The 24,101-nt window shown below is 40.8% G+C and overlaps 1 protein-coding gene and 1 long non-coding RNA gene across 2 annotated transcripts in view; both read right to left on the reverse strand.

Moving 5' to 3' along the window:
- Nucleotides 1-4,284: 4,284 nt before the first annotated feature.
- Nucleotides 4,285-7,017, reverse strand: LOC132210528 (uncharacterized). Its single transcript, XR_009446646.1, has 2 exons — nucleotides 6,929-7,017; nucleotides 4,285-5,380 (listed from the first exon to the last, which is right to left on the reverse strand). It is a non-coding gene; the product is annotated as an uncharacterized LOC132210528 (long non-coding RNA).
- Nucleotides 7,018-8,623: 1,606 nt separating this feature from the next.
- LOC125457560 (S-arrestin-like) overlaps nucleotides 8,624-24,101 on the reverse strand; it is a 36,911-nt gene continuing 21,433 nt past the window's right edge. Inside the window, exons 9-15 of the mRNA XM_059650815.1 lie at nucleotides 21,395-21,479; nucleotides 16,902-16,974; nucleotides 14,680-14,817; nucleotides 11,937-12,014; nucleotides 10,948-10,971; nucleotides 8,992-9,038; nucleotides 8,624-8,733 (exon numbers count right to left, since the gene is read on the reverse strand). Coding sequence (XP_059506798.1) covers nucleotides 8,624-8,733; nucleotides 8,992-9,038; nucleotides 10,948-10,971; nucleotides 11,937-12,014; nucleotides 14,680-14,817; nucleotides 16,902-16,974; nucleotides 21,395-21,479 — 555 coding nt within the window. The remainder of the gene's footprint in view (nucleotides 8,734-8,991; nucleotides 9,039-10,947; nucleotides 10,972-11,936; nucleotides 12,015-14,679; nucleotides 14,818-16,901; nucleotides 16,975-21,394; nucleotides 21,480-24,101) is intronic.

The following is a 24,101-nucleotide window of genomic DNA, read 5'->3' on the forward strand; positions in this document are numbered from 1 at the left end:
GAATTCAATGTTAACACAGTTCAAAGGCTCTTCAAATCATTTAGTCCTTCTTTCCACCCTTTCTCCCCTTAACAAAGATTGCGCTTGCTGGGTGGACTGACATTTTCAAGATTGAGGTCAATAGATTTGTGTTTGGTATGGCATGGCAAACATGTACATGTATGGAAATCAAGTTGAACGACAGATCAGCCATTATCTAACTGAATAATGGAGCAAGCCAGGGGATTTCTGTGAATAAGAAATCCATCATTCTAACTAAACATGTATTTTTGTACATTGTAACTTTGTGAAAAAAGCAATGATCAGTGAAGAAAGAACCAAAGCTTTGACTGCAAGTGACGTGGCTTCAGGTATGGGAGGAGGGGCCAACATAAGTCTGAGCAATGCCACTCGATTGATCTTTGTCATCTTTGCCCATCTTAACTTCAACAAAATCTTTGCAAAGCAAAACCATTTGATTCATTTCTTGTGGCATCTGTACCCACTGAGAATTGGGCATGCTCATTTAACGTTGATTATAAAAAGCTAATCCCAAATGCACAAAATGAACCTGTAATCTTATAATGTGCAATGTTCCATTCAAACTGACTGACCACAGTAAAGTGTTCACCTCGGGTTTAGGGAAATCCCACATAAGCCAGGTTGCACTACTGATGTATATTTTCATAGAACCCCTGCAGTTTGGCTCATTGAATCCTGCACGAACCCTCCAAAGAGAATCCCACCCAGATCCAGCCTAGCCCCCTAAACTATCCTCATAACCCCGCATTTATCATGGTTAACCCACGTAGCCTGCATATTGGGCAACTTAGTACAGCCAATCCACCAAGCCTGCATATCCTTGGACCGTGGAAGGAAACAGGAGCACCCAGAGGAAATCCAGGCAGACATGGGAAGAAAGTGCAAACTCCACACAGACAGTGTGATATTTGGATCCAAGATGGAATCAAACGCAGATCACTGGCCCTGTGAGTTAACAATGCTAACCAGTGTACCACCAGTAATCCCTTTGTCAGACAATGTTTGTTGAAAGCTAAAGTTATAGATGAACTTAAATAAATTATTCATAAATGATTGGATTTAAATGATTTATGAAAAAGGTACCAACGTTCACATTCCAGCAGTAAATACATTCTTTAGTTATGAATTCAGAAGAATAATGAATTAATTTACTGCAGATACTGAAAAGCTAAAGTGAATTATAAAATGCTTTGAGGTTCAGAGCTTGCAGTTGATTAATAATACAGAATTAATAAAAGATACCAATTGTCTAAGCTCAGATGGGCATTTTTTTAAAAGCTGCTTCTGCTCCACCCAATGAATCCTCAAAGCTTGGTTTTGGCTCTGGGGCTTATCCATAAAAAGAAATTGTTTTGGTCTTTTAGTTTATCAGGTCCTACACTGGTCCTCTAACTGTTATTTTCCACCTCCATACATCCCAATGTGCTTAATAGTACACTTTTGAAGTGTGATTTGTAGTAATTGTTGGCAGTCATTTTTCATATAACGGCTTCCAACAAATAAGCAATACGATCACCATAATATCACACAATTGTTAAATTTAGGAGGCCATTGGGCCCATTGTGGCCACACCATCCAAAATGAGCAACTCATTGAGAGCCATTCCCTTGCCTTCTTCCAGTTATGCTACACCTTTATCCTTCTCAGATAAAAGGCTAATTCCCTTCTGAATGCTTCACTTGAATCTGCCCTCACCTCTGACATAAGCAGTGCAACCAGACCCTAACCACTCCTGGTGTGAAAAAGATTTCTTCATCTTCCTTTTGCTTCTTTTACCAATCACTTTAAATCTGTGCCTTCTCATTCTTGATCCCTTCACAATTAGGAACAATTTCTCCTCATCTACTTTGTCTGAACCCTACATGATTTTGAATAGCGCTGTTCCTCTCAGCCTTATTTCTTTACAAGGAAAATAATCCCAACTTCTCCAAACTATCTTTGTGACTGAACTCCTCATCCCAGGATCTATTCTTGTGATTTTCTTTTTGAACTCCCTCCAATGCTTTCATATCCTGCTGAAAGTGTGATCTAGAACTGGACATATTACTCCATCTGAGGCCTAACTAGTGTCCTATATAAATTTAATGTAACTTCCCTGCTCTTGACTCTATGCCCCTTTAATAAAATCCAGCTAGCTTTATTAACCACTATCTCAAAACTTGTCTTTCCACCTTCAACAACTTAAGTGCATATAGCATCTGATCCTGTGCTCCTGCACAGAATGCCTTCATAACTGTTCCCTTTTGTTTTATATTGTCTATTCATTTTCTTACTACCTAAATGAATCATTTCACGTTTCTTAATATTGAAATTCATCTAATCCTTGTCTGTTTAGTGTATACATAATGGCCAGCTACGCTGTTATTGCCACATTTGGTCAAGGGATAGATATTTACCAGGACATCATTTACAAAGAGAGCAACAACTGTACCATGAAATGGTGTCATGGCACCAGTGTCTCTTCAAGGAATTTCATCCAGAAAACAGCCCTTGTGATGGCACATCACAGCCTTCATACTGTACTAGAGTACTAGCATCAATTCCATACCTAGAGCTCAGTCTGAAGTAGGACTTGAACACACAAGAAGCTAATCCAGAGGCAATGCTGCTGCTTTAGAACAACTTGCATGGACCTACTACAAGATATCACAGAGGCAGAAAATGGTGAACTTCATAGCATAGGGGCAAAAAACAAATTTCAAGCAGCTACTGTTATGTAACAGCCGCAGGACCCTGAAGCAACTTTGTGATGATGTCAATGTGCTGCACGTCAATAAATATAAATACCACAGTATGATAGAGTTAGTACATTCGAAAATGAGAGGCTTGTGAACATATGGACATGAACACAAGAACAACATGACTTCGTCCTTACCTAATGTAACTGTAAGTCAGAGCCTGGTATTACCATCCTTACTATGTACAGCAGTGTTTAGTATTAATGAATAATAATGTGTTACTTTGAAATATAATCCCTCAGATCCTTTACTGCATTTCTGCCCATCCCTTTGCTACCAGAACAATAATAGGGATCCCCTTGCCTTCATTTTCCATATCACCAACCCCTGCTTTCAAAGAGCCATCCTTCAGCTTTCCTGCTACCTCCAGCAGAATGTCATCATCAAAGACATATTTTCTCACCTTCTTCTGTCAGCGTTCCACTGGGATCATCCTTTGGTGGCCCGCTACTCTACTGTTTTTTTAATCCCTTAACTCCCCCCATGGCACCTTCATATCTTCACTGTCCCTGCTGTGCAAGGCCCTAGACATAACTTCCAGGTGAAGCAGCAATCTACTTAGCCTTTTTCCAATCTACTCTACCGTATTGACTGTTTACAATGCAGTCGCCTCTGCATTAGCAAGGTCAAAACCAGCTTTGCAGAACACCTCCACTTTGACTGTAAGGCTGACCCCAACCTACCAGTTGTTAGCCATTCTAATAAACCTGCATGTTCCCATGCCGAGATATCTGTTCTAGAACTGCTAAAGTTTTCCAGTGAAGCTCAAAGCTGGAGCATCTTATTTTCCTCTTAGGCATTTTACAGCCTATTTTCTGCAATTAACACATACTTTTCATTTATGCCAGTCCTCTATGACAATTTGTAGTCCCATGCCTTTTCGCTCTAAGCCACCTTTGCCATCCATTCCATTTGTTCCCCCTACACCTGTCTCTACAGCAGTGTTTCATTTTGTTTCCAGATCTCTAAGATCCAAAGATTGATATTGGATTTGAATCTTTAACTTTATTTCTCTCTCCACAGATGCTGCCAGATCTATAGAGTTTCTCCAGCACTTTTGATTTTAAAATCAGAGGTGGCCTTAGCTGTTATTAACACATTTGTAGCAAGGCCACAAGAGATTCCACAAGTGAAATATTTAGAAATAAATATCATCTTGGTTGCTCTTTTTTCACTGCATTCCTTAACATTGTCTTTAAAAGCAGATTGCATTGACACATTTTCTTCTGATTTCATCCTAGCAAAATTCAAATTGTCAGAAATATTTTCATGGAAACAAATAAACTATAAGCTTTATAGTAGGAAAGCTGAAAAAGTCCCTGACTCTCCATATGTGTTACAGTACAAAACATCTGGTAGATTGTTCTATATAGTACAGTACACCTGGTTACCTAGAACTGGTACAGTAGTCTTGCTTATTTGGAATATTGAAATGTAAAATGCTTTAAACCATGAATATTACATTTTATACTGAAAGATAGCAATTGTTCCAAATACGTTGCAACTTTGGAAAGAAGTAAACAAGTGTTTTGAATGCATTTTTATTTCAAACTAATTGCCATAAATAGGTAAATCCACAGCCAGATTACCCAAATACTTCCTCACTCCTACCAGAATGATCAGAATGTCACCATCGTACATTGCGGATTAATTGGAGACAGAATAACTACACCTCCAAAAGGGGTAGTCACACATTAGATACAATTGTTTCAGAGGTTGAGTATTGCATATTCAGGAACAAGTGGCAGACTCAAATCTAACCATTGCGTTTATATGTCTTTATACAGAAGAATAGATGTCCAGGAGTGAGTTTGGTGTCTAATTAATGACCGCTTAAAATTTATGTACGGAATAACTGATACCCGGGAGTGACCAATCTTGAAACTGATTGAGGGACTTGAAAGATTTTATGAATAATTGCAAGTGTTAAACACAAACCAAATAACATTAGAACCAGTGAGAATGATGCTCAGATAATTCCCTGTGCCTCTTAAGAATTTGTTTTCATTACATTTTCCAATTCGGAATAAATATATTTAGTGTTTGTGTGAGTGATCATTTGCTTCTTCTGTAATGAGTTTCAGCACTGGTTATGACCTCAGCACTCTTTGCCATTGTTATTTTGCTGTCATTCTGTTTTAAAAAAATTATGATTGCCACTTAATCTACACAAATTTATCAAGTGACAATTTACAGTTAATTACCATTAAATAGTAAACTTGTATCATCCTCCATTCAAGTTGCTAACCCAATTTGTATAAACTGGCTCTAACGTTGTGTAATCCCGATCCTTTACAGAGATTCTGAATTTGTATCTGAGATGGAGATCAGATACCAGCCTAAAGAGCTTCATAAAGTATTTCCTTCCCATGATCTAATTGCGTCACATTCTGAACAGGATGCAAAATCTTTGTTGGTTTTCTTTCCACAGTCAGGTGAAGAAATTGGAAGTCCTATCCCGCTAAACAATTAAACAGATTTCAGCCATACAGCATTGAGCTACAAACAAGTGAACTCTACATGGCCAGATAGGATATGGCAGTTGTCATTCATCATCTTCTGCATCTGCTGGTGAAAGATCTCCATCATCCTCGATAGCAATGTCTTCCTCCTCTGGATTTCTGAAGAGAATGTCAGCAGAGTTTCCAATTAGAAAAGTAACATATTCAAACTTGTTTGCTATAACTACCAAATAGGTTATACAGCCTCTTCCAAATAAATAATGAATTCCGAACCATGTGGATCAAGCCATCCTCACTAAAGAGTTAAAACCAGTGAAGGATACAATAGGTACATCCAATCAAAAGACCTAAGTTAGACTGGGAACATCCCTAGAGAATCTCTCAATAATTTTGTTAGAAACTCCTGGATAAATGCAAACAGAGAAACTTTTGCTGCTTGAGAGGGGAGTTGCAGAAAGGGTGTATAACCTTAAAAATCTCTGATGTGGAAGTGCCAGTGTTGGACTGAGATGGACAAGGTCAGGATTCACACGACACCTAATGAAGGCACTGTACTCCGAAAGCTTATAATTTCAAATAAACCTGTTGGACTGTGACCTGGTGTCATGTGACTTCTGCCCTTAAAAACCTTTGCTAGTCTTTTTAGGGGAGAGGTTAGGCAACACCTTGCCATAAAGTTGTCTCTCACAAAAAAAAAGCACTAGATGCAACCTCAATTAATATGGAGGGATTTTTGCGAGACATGGATATAAAGGAGCAAAGATGAACTGGGTCGAGATAAGATCAGCTGTAATCACATTGGAAAGGTCTAAGGGGTGAACAGACAACTCCTGTTTTAGGTGGACAACCGATCAGTTGATCGTCCACTGAAGTTATAGCAGCCAAACATGATAACCCATAAGGAAATTTGCAACATATATCCTTAAAAGAAATGCAAATCGAGGCAGAGCCACATACAAGCAACAAAAAGTAATTATTAAAATTGAACACTTGTCAATGAAAAGTAAAATCTGCAAGTGCTTTCTAACTGCAAAATATAACATTTTTATGAAATTCCTCAATGGGTTACCTTATTGGAGACATAGTAAATCTATTTAAAATAACTAATTAAAACAAAATCAAACAGGAAACTCAATCCCAACAAGACAAAAAGGAATTCATGTCATTGATGAAGAAGCCCTTTAGATGCAAACCCACTGAAGACTCATTCAATCAAGACTAAATTCATTAGATCAAATCTTATCCTGTAGAAACTGAAGCTTAAACCCAAAATCTATCTCATTTAATGAAAAGGGAATTTAGCCATAAAGCATAAGACTTGACCAAAAAATACTAAATTCAATTAATTGAAGACTAATCACAAACACCTAATTACACTGATAACATATCAAAAGCTATTCAGTGAAAACTACTTTGCAATTGATTACAAACTGATTAAAGTCTAAGTATTATTTAATAAAGACCAATCCCCTCTCAGGCAAATTAGTCTAGCTCCCAGCGTCACAGTGTCAGCAACTGTCAGATTACTAGAATGGCAGCTGTCCAGCATATTTTTAACAGAAGAGATTACAAACAACTCACCTGTCCCTATACCACTCTAGGGCCAAAAAAGTATCTTTAAAATCATCTTTTTTTAATGTAAAACTATTTTAGAGTTTCTTTACCTACCAACAGAAGGATTATCGGTTTTTAAAAAAAGGTTCTTACTTGGTACTTTCTATAGAAGGAATCCCACAGCAAGAGAACCAGAGAGATAGGAAAAAAGAAACAAATACAGGGATTAATGCAGGTCCAATAATAGTAGAGTGCGTAGATACGCACACGAACACAAACAGAGATACACAGCTCCTAACTAGATTAGAACTGTAACTATGAATTAGTAAATGGTGCCATGTTACTTGGGTGTGGCTAATATCACACCGAGCCTAACCCTTTCCAACACAACCAAGATACTGATTGAGACCTGAAGCCCTGTCTGACAGATTTCACCACCCCTAATATGGGTACGCCAAGAGGAACTGCAGTTTGCACATGGCCATCTCATCTAGTACACAGTTTCCTATTTTGTTTGGCTCAGTGCAACACCAGGGAACAGTCCTGGGGGAACACATAAATGACAAATAACAATCTAACCTGTGAAAGAAGGTCCACAAGGGACTATTCTGCGCTTTCATTCATTCCCAATGAGGAAAATAGTATTTGCAGATAAAACAATAGCGCGTTTACAGTAGTGACACTTTGACTTTCTGACTTGTCAATTCTAAAAGCATGACTTCCAAACCATAATATAGGATGGCAGAATTAACCTAGTGTTCCTAATAATTAGATATCCAAAGGACCTGATGTTTCTATCCCATTCCCATGATAGAACTCCACCCATCCATTCCCAAACATTTCTAAAAGGCAGGGTCCATTGTTATATTAAGAACAAAGAACAAAGAAAATTACAGCACAGGAACAAGCTTTCAACCCTCCAAGCCTGCGCTGATCGAGATCCTCTGTCTAAACCTGTCATTATTTTCTAAGGGTCTGTATCCATTTGCTCCCTGCCCATCCATGTACCTGTCTAGATACATCTTAAAAGTCACTATCGTGTCTGCATCTACCACCTCCAGTGGCAACGCTTTCCAGGCACCCGCCACCCTCTACGTAAAGAACTTTCCACGGATATTTCCCATAAACTTTCCTCCTCTCACTTTGAACTCATGATCCCTAGTAATTGAGTCCCCCACTCTGGGGAAAAAAAGCTTCTTGCTATATATTTGAGGCTTCTACTATATAAAGAAATTCTGATAAACATTACAACATGAATAACATTAATAACCTTTATAGTTTAGGTTCTATCTGTTCTATTTAAAACCTTTCATTAAATTGTTTGGTTATTGTATTTTTAGGGTCCTTACAGAGTTACTTGAACTGATGACTTCTATCATAATGGATCATAGAATGCCTACAGTGTGGAAAGATGCCCTTCAGCCCAACAAGTCCACACTGACCCTCAGAACATCCCACCCAGACCCATCCCCCTATAGCCCCCCCAGTCTACATATCCCTGAACACCACGGGCAAATTAGCATGGCCAATCCACCTAGCCTGCACATCTTTGGGCTGTCGGAGGAACCCCACACAGACATGGGGAGAATGTGCAAACTCCACACAGGCAGTCGCCTGAGGGTGGAATTGAACCCAGGCCCCTGATGCTGTGAGGCAGCAATGCTAACTACTGAGCCACTGTGCCACCCATAGATGCCACACTCTCATATGACAATGGGGCAACTCAGTACCACCCCTATTATAATGTCACATAATCCTCAATTGGTCAATTGCTCCTCATTCCATTCCAACCCAAATGATTCTCACTAAATTCCCAAAGCATTGTTTTCAAGGTGCTTGGGAACGCACCTATTTCGGAGTGGAGTTGTGGACTGGGGTGGGAGGGAGGGCTGATTCATAAAAACTGCTGCTGGGATCTAACCTGACACTAGAAAGACTGCAGAGGTCCCAGGACCAACCTGAAAAAGGAAAGTTGGCACAAATAACCGTCTCATTAATTACTCTCACAAAATCAGGTTTTAGGGATCTTACACTACAGCCATTCAGTATTAGTCAGAAGGCTCAGGCCTCCAATTGGCACTTCCTGTTTCCATTCCTATACCTAGCGCAAGATCCTGCCACATGAGCAGTTCTGGGTAGGGTTAATGTTTCGCAAACTAGAGAAATATCCATCAGAAGCAAGATTCCACAATATCTTATCGGCAGGCGAAACTTACCAGGGTTTGGATGCATGAGCAGGAAAGGTATTTCCACTGTAGCATCACTAAAGGAAGAAAAGGTATTGACAAATGAGCCTTTGAAATATCACCGAATACCACTCCTATTGCAATGTCATAAACACTAGTGACTTGCAATGGTGTCAACCAGATTTACTGAGGTACAAATTTCCACTTTTCACAAAAGAATTCATGTTTAACAATCTATCAAAAAACTTCATAACCAATGAAATATTTTCAAAATTTAGTCTGTTATAACAAAGGAAATGCTGCAGCTAAATTTTACACAGCAAGATCCCATTAACGGAATGCATTAAATGCACAGGCAATCTGGATTTTTGTGGTGTTGAATGAGAGCAGTCCTTAAATAAGGCAATCAAATGAATTCTTCGAGACTTTTTCAATCAGTTCCATGGGTTATTGTTCATTTACTTGACTGTTTAACAGCTTAACTCAAAGGCTGATCCTCTGATAATGTAGCACTCGCTCTGTCGCACTGGATTATGTGTTTAAGACAGTCATTCTCACCTTCACGATTGAGGACAAAAAAATCAGGCAGGCTTTGCTTGAGGACAGGCAGCCTTGTGAAATAATAGGGGTGCGGCCTGCTCACTTCCTTTCTGCTTGCCAGTCTCCCATTTTAGCCCACCCCGAGACATTCAAAGCCAATCATTGGCTAATTAAGTACCTCATTCCATCTCCCCTGATTTTTTTACCGTTGGCAAAGGGAGACCCACACCAGCTGGGTAGCCAAGTAATTTTAATTGTGCGAGTTGATTACAGGCAAGCAGGGAATAGGGAGAGACATCATTTGGGAGTCCCCTGTGCCCATTGGAATCACACCCCAGTCTCCCACTGTCTCAATCCTTACTTTCCTCTAACTTTTCTCACAGGTTTCTCAAATAAGCAACCCCTCACCCACCCACGCTGCGAACCCCCACCCCCACTCCCTTCCCCACTGGTGGATTCTGGCAGACGAGGCACAGTGACATCCTGTACTAACCTTGAAAACGAGTTCCACAACCTGTTGGCTTGATGTAGACCCTGGACAGATTCAATGGCAGCTCTGTGGGGTGCAAGTCCTCCATGAGAGCTTAAGTCTCAAGCTGGGGCAATTAACACTGTTCCCAGCATAAAATAGCTGTGAGGCCATTGACTGTTCAGTGGTTGCATTCCTGCTATGGGAATGGGATGGCACATGAGATTTAGCACCCCATAAATAACAGCCTCAAATCTCTAGAGTGAGGTAGAGTGAACTCAACCTTCTGGCTCAGAGACAAAACTACTAGCACTGCTTTAAATTACATATTTAACAATACTACTTGCCAACTAGGGGCCAACTAATTCCAACACAGTCTAGACACTGACTGAGACCTGAAGCCCTGTCTGATAGATTTCACCATCCCTGAAGTGGCAAAGGCATACTGAACACTGGCACCCAACAGAAGTCATTGTCATATGCTCAGCAAAGACTTTGTTCCAGTGACTCTCTGTCCAAGAAATGTCTGATGACCCCATCTGACAGGGATATAGTTATAGGGAAATGCAGTGAGTAACAGATATGAGAAACAATATGTGTATATGTGTGTTATCCATTATCACCTTTTCCTCACTATGTGCTCCTAGTTCCCCTGTGTCCTGGACATTTCTTGTAGTGTTGGCCACTAGCTAGTACTCACATCAGCTGAGGATAGATAGCTTCAATAATGGGTTTGCACTAGCTCAGGAACGTGACCTTAATATGCTCCAACCATTGCAAAAACATCTACTATTCTATTTTTGCAAGGTGATAACTAAAACAAATTATTTTGATTTTCTGGACCAGTCAGGATATCAAATACTTAAGAAGATGACATTTCCCCTCAGTTAAATGCATTCATTTCCATGTCAGAGCAAAGCTTTTCTATTTAGTAAAGGTTTTAATTAATTATAGAATGACTATTGACAATACTTCACCTAGCTGTCAGATCACCCAAGACACTGCAAGAAAGGAAAAACAGCAAAGTTAATATTTTGCACAAGTGTTTAATATATATGAATTTATTCTATGCAGAGGGTGAAGAATGTAGGGAATAGATTGCCGAAGCACACAATGGAGGGTAAATGATACCAAAAGGATCCATGGAATTTTTTGATGGAATGAGGAATTGAGAGACAGATGAAGCAGGAAATTGTGTAATTTAATGAAATGCAAGATAACCTGTTGCATCATAACAGACACCTTGGTCCTGGGGAGTCCTCTGTATCTGTGTGGCTATCAGTAAATTTGGGTAATTAAAGTGACTTATTTGAAGGCAGGATATTAATATAGTGAAACAAAGTTTTACTTCTTTATTCCACTGAAATATTTTTTGTAGTGTGGTCACTATCATGATGACTTATTGGAAATAATGAAAACCAATGTACATACAGAGAGGTCCCATGAGAAGGAACAAAACAATGACCATAAACCAACTTTTAATCATGTTAGTTAAAGCTTGAACTGCTTCGCTCTTCTTTGAACAGTTTATCAAGATTAGTTACGTCCACCTGAGAGAAGGATAACGCCTGATTTTGAACACTTATCCTACATTGAAGTGTCTACCGAGAATAAGTGATCAAGTTTCTGAAGCTGGTCTTGAACACATGATCATCTGAGTCAAAGACAAAAGTGTTATGAAGTCTGATACCTTAGGAAGCAGTGACTATAGATTAATTGGATTCACACTGAGACTCAAATATTCTATCCAGAAAGAGGTTCAGTCTCTTCCTGTTTGGGGATTTCAACCATTTCTGATATCTCTTAGCAGCTGTAAACATAACAAACACAGTTATTTGTCAATCAAAATAAGAGACTGAACTTGGGCTCAGGTAGGGTTCTAACATCACTCCATCTAGATATTTCAGTGCAAAATGTGAATGGAATTTAGTGTGAATTGAATTAAGCATTTTTGCACATCACTCACCCAGGGATCATTAAACTGACTTTCACTTTATAGGACACCAACATCCCCTGAACTTCCCGGTCAGTCCCTTCCTTTAAACTGAAACAGAGAAAAGACAGATTAATCTGGTGTTTTGCTGGTGTTGCTGTGGTAGTACATCCCATATCAGCAAGGCTCGCCACCAATCTCTGATTCTCAAACAATCTAGCTCTCTGTATCTCCTTCAATCATTTCTTCCTACTTCAATTTTCTCAAACCCATGCTTCAGAGCAGCCAAACACGACTCTATATTTTGTGTGAACAAAGTGCAGAGCTGGACAAAAACAGCAGGCCAAGCAGCATCCCAGGAGCACAAAAGCTAACGTTTCAGGCCTGGACCCTGCATCTGATGAAGGGTCTAGGCCCGAAACGTCAGCTTTTCTGCTCCTGGGGTGCTGCTTGGCCTACTGTGTTCATCCAGGTTTGCACTTTTTTGTCTTGGATTCTCCAGCATCTGTTATATAATTGTCTCCATATTTTGTGTGATCTTCTCTTCTGATCTTCATGTTGTGCCACATGTTATAGATATTCATGTGGTGTTCTGAATTATGGGCCTTGACTCTTTGCCTGGTTTCCTAGGGTATGAACCTAGACCCTTCACCAGATACCCTGCAATAGGGACCCTGGTGCCGAGGTCCCTACACGTATCATCTATTATCACATCAGATGCCCAGTGCTGAGAAATTCAAGGGTTTTTTTTAAATGAAGTAGCTGACCAAGTTGAGCAGGGTCATGTGTGAATGTGGTGCACAAGAATCTCCAAAAGGCATTTGAGAAGGTGTTATATTGAAAAAAAAATCAGCAAATTTGAAGTTTTTGCAGTGTCAGGGACAGCGGTAGCATGCATGTAAAGTTGACTGGGTGACAGAAGGTGGTACTCTAGGGACTGACATAATGACCACTAATTTTCTTCATCTATATCAATGAACTATACTTTGGAATGCAGAATATAATTTCAAGCTTTGTTGGTGACTCAAAACTTGGAAATACTGTATGTACACTGTGAATAGCATAGGAATAAGCTTCAAGACAGAGTGATTTCATTTGGCAGGAAGAATGAGGAGACATCAAATAACACAGTGTGGAGCTGGAGGAACACAGCAGGCCAGGCAGTATCAGAGGAGAAGAAAAGCTGATGTTTTGAGTCGGGACCCTTCTTCAGAAATGGGGAGGATAAGGCGGTTCTGAAATACACAGAGGTGGGGGGGTTTGGTCTGGAAAAGGTAGGTGGGATGGTGATTGCAGGTGGGTAGTGGTAGGAATTGGTCAGTGATGTGGGAGGAGTGGATAGGTGGGAGAGAAGACGGACAAGTCAAGGAGGCAATGAGGGGTGGGGGCGCTGGTCTTGAGATGAGGTTGGGGGTGGGGAGATTTTGAAGCTTGTAATTCCACACTGAGACCATCGGGCTTTAGAGTTCCAAGGTGGAATATGAGGTGTTGTTCCTCCAGCTTCCGGTTGGCGTTGTTGTGACTCTGGAGGAGGCCAAGGATGGATGTGTCATCCAGGGAGTGGGAAGGGGAGCTGAAATGGCTCGTGACCGGGAGGTGTTGTCATTTGTCATGAACCAAGTACAGGTGCTCTACCAAGTGGTCTCCAAGCCTCCGCTTGGTCTCCCCGATGTAGAGGAGGCCACATCGGGAACAACGGATACAATAGACCACATTAGCAGATGTGCAGGTGAACATCTGCCTGGCTTGGAAGGCCTTTTTGTGGTCTGGGATGGAGGTGAGAGGGAGGGTAGGTGTTTGGGCAGGTATAGCATTTCCTGTGGTTGCAAGGAAAAGTGCCGGGGTTAGTGGGGCTAGTGGGGAATGTCGAGCGGACGAGGGAATCGCTGAGAGAGCGGTCCCTCCAGAGGGCAGATAAGGTAAAGGTGGGGAGAGAAATATATCCTTGTAATGGCGTCAGATTGCAGGTGGCGGAGAAAATATGATGCAACATTCTGAAGAGCAGGAGAACTATGATCTCATCGAATGACAGAGCAAGCTCAAAGGGTTGAAGAGCAGAATGGCCTAATGCCTTACTCTTGAGCCTAATTGCCATGTTCTTATGACCTGAGGATATATGTGTACAAATTATTGGAGGAAGTGATGCAAGCTGAGAAAACAGTTAATGAAGTATAGACCAGGAGGTGTCAGGAAATAGTGAATAGAGAAAACTGACTCCTATCTGTGAAAGGGTTGAGCACCAGAGGATTTTGATTTAAAGTGATTAAAAAACAGTAAAGACATGTGGAAAAATGTCTCTTCCCAGCAAATGGTTTGGATGCAGAATGTACCAACTGTGCCAGAGTCAGATTGAATTGAGGCTTTCAAATGAGAATTAGAGAATTTTCCAAAGGAAAAATATTGACAGCACAACAGGGGGAAGGCAGTGAGCTAGACTTGGTGAGCTTTTCTTTCTGAAATCCAGTGCAGATTTGACAGCTGGCCTCTTCCTGTGCTGTAACCAATCTGAGTTTGTATAATTCTACGAAAGTATTTTCACCTCTGTTGCTCTGCCCATGTCCTCGCTGTTGTTTCTCAGACGGTCGGCACAACTGTTACCAACCAGACCAAGATGGTGCAGTCCGAAGCTAATGCATCCTTCCTCCGCCAGCCCACCTCCCTCCGTCCAGTCTTTCTCTCCTCCCCAACTCCCTTTCTCCCATAACGCTGTCCATTCCTTCCTCCCTCTCAGACTCCATCACCCTCCCTTCCCCCAAGTCAAACCTGATTCCCTTACATTGTGGAAGAAGCCAGGTTTGTGTCCTCCTGCTTGATTCTACCATCGAGGGCAATACCATGCTTGTCACGGTTGTTGGCCATTAATGGCAAGAGTGTGTAGGTCTTCGTGAACTTGGAACCTGAGGCAATCAGGTCGCTAGCAAAGATAGAACATTGATATTTAACAACGCAATCCAATCAAACATAACCAAACAGCTTCCACCCGACAACACATCCAGCAGTGGCTTCCTGCCTACTACCTGAGGGACCCTGACTGTCCTGAGTTATATTGTGAAGGCGCTCCTTCACAACCTGTTGGGCACTGGTGTCATTTCACCAGAGGTTATAAGAGTTCTTGACTTAACAACTTCCAGTCTCAGCCTCAAACCCAGATGGATCAGAAAAAATCCCCGCACTCCATGATCTCCTCCTTCTGCTCAGACATCAAAGATATTAAACCGAAAAAAGTTCAGAAAACCAGTGTCACGCACCATAGAAACAGGCCCTTCGGCCCACCATGTCTATACTGGCCAACAAACATTAAAACTCACTGATCCCATTTACCTGCACCAGCATAGCCTACTATGCCCTGGCATTTTAAGTGCTCACCCAAATCCTTCTTAAATGTTGTGAGCATATCTGTCTCTACCACCCTCTCAGGCAGCACATTCTGTATTTCTACCACCCTGTGAGTGAGAGTTTTTATCTTCAGATCTCTTGTAAGCCACTTGCTCCTCACTTTAAACCTGGCCCTTCTGGACTCAGACACGTATGCCATGGGGAAGCGATGCTCATAATCTAACTTTTGCATCAAAATCTAAAAATAACAGAAAGTGATTCATACCAGCAACCTGGTATTCCATTGTAGTAAAGCTAAATTACCCATTCAACTGTCTTCAATTCCTGATGATCACCAAGGAAAGAAAGAGATGTGTCCAGTGGAAAACAAAAGCGGTTGCTATAATATGCCCAGACTTTGTATTTTTTCCCCTGCACTGTGGGCAAATGTGGACAATCTGTGTTCTTCGGTGATAGGGAATGTTGATCTTGGAATTGGACTGTATAAGTAGGATGCACTGAATCCTGTCAAAAAGAACACAGCCTCCCCACAATATGCAGGACTAATGGAATTAAAGTGGGACCTTTTTTTATTTGTGATTTGCAACAATGTTGTTGGTCAGCTGTGCAGAGCATCTCAGCCAAACCTGAGTGTGTGGAGATCAGCTGATGAGGGGCGAGATCCCTGACTATTTATCTCCTCCCCAGTGCATGGAACTGGACGCTAATTTGCCTGACTAAATAAATACAGATGACATCCTGGGGTTAAATTTCTGTGGGGTTTCTCCCAATCTTACTTTAGCACAAAATCCTGAGAACGAATGGTATTGCTTCGCAGTTGCCACCAATAGTCCATGAAACTCAGATCAGCCATCAGCACCATAGCAACAGTAGCTGACCAATCAGGTCTAAAGCCACTTCTACCACCCAATTAGATCATTCTCAGCGCCATTTTCCCCATCATTGCTACATATCCCTTAATTTCCTTGGCTAACAAAAATAAAACAAATATCAATTTCAAATTTTTAATTTGATCCCAACCTTTTGATGAAGAGATTTCCAGATTTGCAACATTCTTTGCGGAAGAAAGTCTTTCCCAATTGGCTAAGCTCTCAATCTAAGATTATGGTTCCTTTATTCTGGATTCCAAATTTAATAGAAATAGCTACTAGCAAATACAACGAGTACAGGTGAGTACATTTAAGTGAGTACAATTCCCATTATAATTTCACAGGCCCTCACTTTCGACCCTCACTTCATGCTTCCTGTCAGCTATAGGGAGAACATCTCTAGAAATATAATGCCTTACTATCCCACGTCCCTTTGCTTTATACTGTCTCAAGCAGAGCTGGCAACAGTTTAAGTGAAATTTTGGTTTGGTCTATTACTGTAGCCATTATGTGCTGCTTCAGCCATCCTGCACTGGCCCAGTCAATTCAAAGAAATATAGTTGAACTGCAGAGCCCTTATTCCATTCTCATCACCCAGACATTCATGGAGAACCAAGAGGTTTCATGCTCCATAGAGGGCTCCAGTCATCATATTAGACACCACCCACTCTACAGACTGTAACTTCCTGCAGAGGCTGGACTGTCCAACAGACTTGAGGTCCTTATGCATGTTTCTTATCATCCTTGGTCCTTCAGGAAAGCTTGTCTAATGGCAACAAATTGCGGTACTCACTTTGCTTCCTCCGCAGCAACTTCCTCAGTGTAAGTATCATTCGAGTACAACACGACATTAGTCACTTGTTCAACTGAGAACAAAGGAAAGAATTTCAGGCCAACTAAACACACAGTACTTGCTGTTGGAAAAATCATTCTTAATCCAAGACAAATGGCATTGGAGTCAGCTAAAATTGGGCCCTTTGGGAAACTTCAAAATTAGCAAAGTACCCAAAACTAGGGGTACAGTGGCAACAGAAGAGATATAAATTAATCTGCAGAATGGGTACACAATTGAAAAAGTAACTTCAGGTAAATGCAGGGTAGTACCTTTCATTAGGAAGTATGAGGAGAAAATATACTGCTCAGATTTTAAGAATCTAAATGGGCTTGAGGTGTAGAGGGATCTGGAATATAGATACACAAATCATTAAAAGAAGTGATGCAGATTAATAAACCCATTAAAAAATAACACTGCGACTCTTATTTTCTTGACAAGTTAATTAGAAAAATCTGGGAAATGCTATTTTAACCTTATAAAGAAATTTTGTTAGACCTCCCCGTGCCAACTGTGAGCAGCTTTCTACAAGAATTATGTCATGTTTTGGGAAAAGACACAAAAAAATGAGAGGAAGAAAGAACAATTCACATATCAACGGCACCTTTTCCAACCTCGGGACATTCCAAAGGATTCTTCAGTCAATGATGTACTTTTGGAAGTGTAGTCATTGTAGATATAGGAAACAGGGCAGCAATTTGCACCCACCAAAAGCATGTATAACAATGACCAGAAAACCTTTATAAGTGATGTTGATTGAAGATTGCCCATGGAACAGGGGTAACTTTTTTAAATTAGGGGTCATTTTAAATTAATCCACTTGAGAAGGTAGAATTTTAACACACAGTGATGAACTGTCCCACATTTTAAGAGAAAAGAATCACAACAAACTTGAAATAGTAACTCGGTCTCTACCTCCACAGGAGATGATCTTCCTGCAGATTTTCTCCAGCACATTCGGTTTTTTATTAATTCTGATTTCCAGTATCTGCAATACTTTGTTTTTATTTAACAGTCACCTGATAGTGTTTACTGAATAGGGTGACACTCTTTGATCAAAGGCTCATTTGTAAGTGCTGTTCACTCAGGGATTCACAAACTTAAGTTGGTAACTCAAAGATCGCTAATGCAGCACTGTTTATTGTGATGATGCAATGGTTTTAATAGGTTATTTTGTTTTTTTTTGTTGAAGAAAAGGTTTAAGATAGAGGTGAGGAGCAGTCTACCAGAGCCACTACAGTAAACAGCTTGTGGGGACTTGGTTTTGTTTTGAAGTTGGAACAATCAGAAGCAGCCTGAAGGGGTGGGATCAAGCTCTCACATAGTCAGGATTTTCAGTTTTTTCAGCAGCTGTTGTTCCTGGGGTCTCAAGAGGGTTAAAAGGCAGTGAATTTTTCCCAACCGCTACACTCTCTCTGAGTCTTCTCTGGATACTTTTCCTTTTGGGCTGCTGGAGTTTGCATGTGAGACAATATGCTTTCTAAATTTGCCGTTTGCCAAATGTATGTTTTGGGATGTTATAAGAACATAAGAACTAGAAGCAGGAGTAGGCCATCCAGCTCCTCAAGCCCGCCCTGCCATTCAATAAGATCATGGCTGATCTTTTTGAGACTCAGCTCCACTTACCCGCCCACTCACCGTAACCCTTTATTCCTTTACTGTTCAAAAATTTATCTAGCCTTGCCTTAAAAGAATTTAGCAAGGTAGCTTCAACCGCTTCACTGGGCAGGGAATTCCGCAGATTCACAACCCTTTGGGTGAAGACTTTCCTCCTGACCTCAGTCCTACATCTGCTTCCCTTTATTTTGAGGCGATGCCCTCTCGTCCTAGTTTTACCTGCTAGCGGATACAACCTCCCTGCTCCACTTTATCTATTCCCTCCATAATCTTCAATGTTTCTATAAGATCTACCTTCATTCTTCTGAATTCCAATGAGTATAATCCCAGTCTACTCAGTATCTCCTCATAATCCAACCCTCTGGAATCAAATGAGTGAATCTTCTCTGTACTCCCTCCAGTGCTAGTATATCTGTTCTCAAGTAAGGAGACCAAAACTGCACACAGTACTCCAGGTGTGGCCTCACCAGGACCCTATACAGCTGCAGCATAGCCTCCCTGCTTTTAAACTCCATCCCTTGAGGAATAGCAGACAAAATTCTATTTGCTTTTGTAATCACCATCTGCACCTGTAATCCTACTTTTAGTGATTCATGCACAAGGACACCCAAGTCCCTCTGCACAGCAGCGGGGTGCAATTTTTTACCATTTAAAACATAGTCCATTTTGCTGTTATTCCTACCAAAATGGATGACCTCACACTTATCAACATTGTGCTCCATCTGCCAGACCTTTGCCCACTCACTGAGACTGTCTATATCCCTCTGCAGACCGTCAGTGTCTGCTGCACACTTTGCTCTACCACTCACCTTAGTGTCATCTGCAAATTTTGACACACCATGCTTTGTCTCCAGCTCCAAATCATTTGTGTAAATTGTAAGCAATTGAGGTCCCAACACTGATCCGTGAGGCACACCACTAGGCACTGACCGCCAACCAGAAAAACACCTATTTACTCCTATTCTTTGCTTTCTACTGGTCAACAAATCCTCTATCCATGCCAATACATTACCTGTAATACCATGCAACTTTATCTTGTGTAGCAGCCTTTGGTGTGGCACCTTGCCAAATGCCTTCTGGAAATCCAGATACACAACATCCACAGGTTCACCATTGTCCACCATGCAAGTAATGTCCTCAAAGAATTCCACCAAATTAGTTAAACATGTCCTACCCTTCATGAACCCATGTTGGGTGTTCCCAATGGGACAATTTATATCCAGGTGTTTTGTTATTTCTTCCTTAATGATAGATTCAAGCATTTTCCCCACTACCGGTTAAGCTAACTGGCCTATAGTTACCTGCTTTTTGTCTAGTTCCTTTTTTGAACAGTGGCATCACATTGGCTGTTTTCCAATCTGTGGGAACCACCCCAGAGTCCAGTGAAGTTTGGTAAATAATTACTAGTGCATTTGCTATTCCCCCATCACCTCTTTTAGTACCCTGGGACGTATTTCATCAGGGCCAGAAAACTTGTCTACCTTTAGCCCCATTAGCTTGCCCAGCACTGCCTCCTTAGTGATAATGTAGTTTCTAGGTCCTCACCTGCTATAACCATCTTGCCATTAGTGTTTAGCATGTTATTTGTGTCTTCCACTGTGAAGTCCAACATGAAATAACTGTTTAATGTCTCGGCTATTTCCTCATTCCCAGTTATTAAATTGGCCTTCTCATCCTCTAAAGGATCAATGTTTACCTTCACTACTCTTTTATGATTTACATATTTATGGAAACCTATGCCGCCTGTTTTTATATTCTGAGCTAGTTTACTCTCATAATCTATCTTACTTTTCTTTATAACTTTTTTGTGGCTTTCTGTTGGCCTTTAAAGATTTCCCAGTCTGCTAGTTTCCCCACTACAGTTTGCTTTTTTCTAAGTTTTTTTTAACTGCATTGAAACAGTCACTGATTAATTGTAAAATGATCTATTATTCTGTTAGGTTTTCCAATTGAGTTGTTACTTCCAAGTTCCCATTTCTTTTGCAGTTTTTGAATAAATTGTGTTTTGCCTAATATTACATAGTTTGACCAATCAAACTGCATCTGGAACATAGCACCTCATATTTACCTTGAAAGTAAGAACAAGTTAGAGCCTAGGCTACCTTTTTAATATATTGTGAGGGGGTCCGGTCTGGCCCATAATATTACACCGAGGCTCAACACTTAACATTGATGCTTCAGACGCATCATTATCATTAAATTTGAGGTTAAATGTTGCTTAGCTTCTGCATGTAATCTGATTTCTTGCGAAACCATATTTCAAAATTGAACATGAGATAACACAGTGTAGAGCCAGAGGAACATAGGCAGTATCAGAGGAGCAGGAAATGTTCCTCCAGCTCCACACTGTGTTACCTCTGACTCCAGCATCTGCAGTTCTTACTATCTCTTAAACATCTACCTTTATGCGATCATTTTGAAGTCAGTGCGAGGGATTAGTAAAATAAGAGTGGATGCAATGGGGTAATACAGCAGTTTTTAGAAATGTGTTTTTGGGGCAGGGTCAATACTCAGCTAACTGCTGCTTTAGGACGGTGGTCATCATTTCTTTTTGAACCTGGCATTATTCCTATTACTGAGAGGCTCAATTGACAAGCCATAGTAAAGTGTTAAGTATCAACACTATATAGAGGATCTGAAATTTCATGTGGGCTGGACCAGACAAAAATAAATGAAAGGCCAATTCTGCTCCCCAGGGAGACAGAAATTTAGAGGCTTCCACAGTCACTTTTCTGGCGACCGGCGTTATCAAGCTCAATTTTACAAACTTGTTCTGGTGGAATTTGAACTCAGGGCCTCCAGATTGTTAGTCCATAAACCTACCAGCCCCACCATACCTGATAGTTTGACATTCTTCACATCCTTGTTAGAATTATTGGTCACTTCAATACTGACACTGATAGGATCTCCATGGTAGTAAACCTGAGGAAGGAATAGAATAATTAGCTCAAACTATTCGTGATAATGGGAACTGCAGATGCTGGAGAATCCAAGATAATAAAATATGAGGCTGGATGAACACAGCAGGCCCAGCAGCGTCTCAGGAGCACAAAAGCTGATGTTTCGGGCCTAGACCCTTCATCAGAGAGAAGGGTCTAGGCCCGAAACGTCAGCTTTTGTGCTCCTGAGAGGCTGCTGGGCCTGCTTGTGCATCCAGCCTCACATTTTATTATCTTAGCTCAAACTATTCCCTTGGTTTCAATGTTCTGCCTCTCACGAGAGCACCAACTCTTTCCAAAAACCTAGCCATTCAGATACTGCCTGCTCTTTTCTAAGGCCGCATGCAAGTCTTTCATATCTAAGGCTTAGCAAGTATCCTTCGGCTATTCAACTGTTGCAGCATCACAGCCAAGTCCCATTCTGCCCTTGCTTGAGGTTTATAATCACTGCTAGCAAGAATCATTGGATAGTGATTGGTAATCAAGTCGATTTTTTCCCTCTACAACACGTCAGTTGTTGCAACCCAATCATTGCTCTGGCTGAGATCAATGAACATTTGCTGCACATCACAGATCTCTTATAAATCAGCTAGGATTGGATTTGGAAATCAAACTATTGAGGCCATACACGGTCATTGAAGTGGTTGTCTTTCCCAGTTTGTCAGGGCAGCTTTCTTAAGGAGATGAGGAGTGGAGCGAATTAATGCAGTATACAGAATAAGAGGATAGGATAGGTTAGAGGACTGCTCTTATATCAATGGGGCCTAGGTATGAACATGTAAATAGAGGTGAGGAGAAACAGCCTTCAAATGACAGACAAATGGATGCAATGGGTTTTCTCCTGCTTAAAACAAAGGTCAGCCCTATCTGTCATACTTGTTGCAAATACACCACCAAGACAAAACCTCGGCTTGGCGCAAACTTGATACTTAAATTGTAATGCAAAGGCCCTTGCATGTAGCAGCCAGCTGTCTGAGGAACCCAGAAGAAAACAGCAATAATTTTACAATACATTCATCGTAAGTGAGATATCAGCCATGACAGGACTTCAAAATATTGTCTCACTCAAAGAGCATGCAAAATGACTGTTGCAAACTATCACTCTGAAGGAATAAAGACGGCATTCTTCAGGTTAAAGGTGAGCTAATTTGGGGGGAATGTCGAGGGAGCGTGATTATGTGTCTAATCCACTCCAATCAGGTGTTCCTCACTATCTCATCCATCAGAGAGCATGCCACCTCTTGCATTTTTCTACAGTCTAACAATCAAAAAGAGTTAACACTTAAATTTTGAGATGTTAAAAGGAATGTGCGGTGTACAAGACTTCTAAAATTAAGTACAAGCGCTGGGGTGAAAGGAGGTGAACATCCTAGTCAGCTGAGATTTAGCATAACATTCCTAAAGGCTGCAAGTTCTGAGTCCATCTTAGCATTCAATAAATACCTGGCGATCATTGATTTGGGGATTCTCTGACTCTTTTAGCTGTCAGGGAGGAGTATACACTGACAAGGGCGGAGTAGTAACAGTCAGCTATAATGCTGTAAAGCTGGCCAGGTCTTTCAGACAGTATGATTTCACATGGCCTCACGGACAAATGCGGAAATATAACTCAAAACGATGTTACTTTAAATCATGGGTGAAACATAGCTATTATTTTCCATTATAACATAGAGAAAGTTAAACATATTAAACTCTACACCTGATCAAAACAATCACTTTGTATTTTGACTTGCTGTGAAGGTAAGAGCGACAGTAAAAATGATAAGATTGAAGCAATGCAATGCAGAGACACACAGAGTGGGGAGAAATCAGAACAAACAGAATGCAATGAGAGACAAACATGAGATCATCCACTTCAGATTCAAGAAATCAGATTATTTTCCAAACAGTGAGTAACCTTTAGTGGAGCGAAGAGATTTGGGAATCCAAACAAGGTATCGAAAGCTAATCCACAGACTTGAAAACAATCAAAAAACTTGATGGAATGTGAAGGAAGCTGATTAATGAATAGGAGGAAGCTACTCCTCAAGATGTATAAAGGTATGATGAGATCCTGTCTAGAACATTGTATTCAATTCTGGGCATGGTACTTTAGGGGAAGTGTATTTGGAGGAGTGCTCAACACAAATTCACCAGAATGATACTAAAGTTTAAAAGTTTAAGTTATGAAGACAGATTGTAAAAACATGGATGGCTTGACGACGTCTGCACGTACAAATTTGGAACAGGAGAAGGCCATTCGGTCCCTTGAGCCTCCTCTGCTACTTGATAAGATCAGCCATGTTTCCTCTCAATCCAGCACCTATCCATCTCAGCTTTAAAATATTCAACGATGTAATCTCGACTGCTCTCTGTGGAAGAGAATTCAACAAACTAACAAAACTCTGAGAGAGAAAGAGATCCTGCATTTCCATCTTAAAAGGTTTTAAACTGCATTCTCCTCGCACCGATCTTCCTCACAAGTGAAAACTGTTTTTTCAGTATCCATCCTGTCAAATCTCCTTGGGACCTTAAATGTTTTGGTAAGATCACATTTCATTCTTCTAAACTCCAATGAATGCCAGACCAACCTTTCCTCATAAGATAGCTCTGCCATTCCAGGAAT

The sequence above is a fragment of the Stegostoma tigrinum genome, chromosome 14, assembly GCF_030684315.1.
Source record: "Stegostoma tigrinum isolate sSteTig4 chromosome 14, sSteTig4.hap1, whole genome shotgun sequence".
NCBI classification, from domain to species: Eukaryota; Metazoa; Chordata; class Chondrichthyes; order Orectolobiformes; family Stegostomatidae; genus Stegostoma; species Stegostoma tigrinum.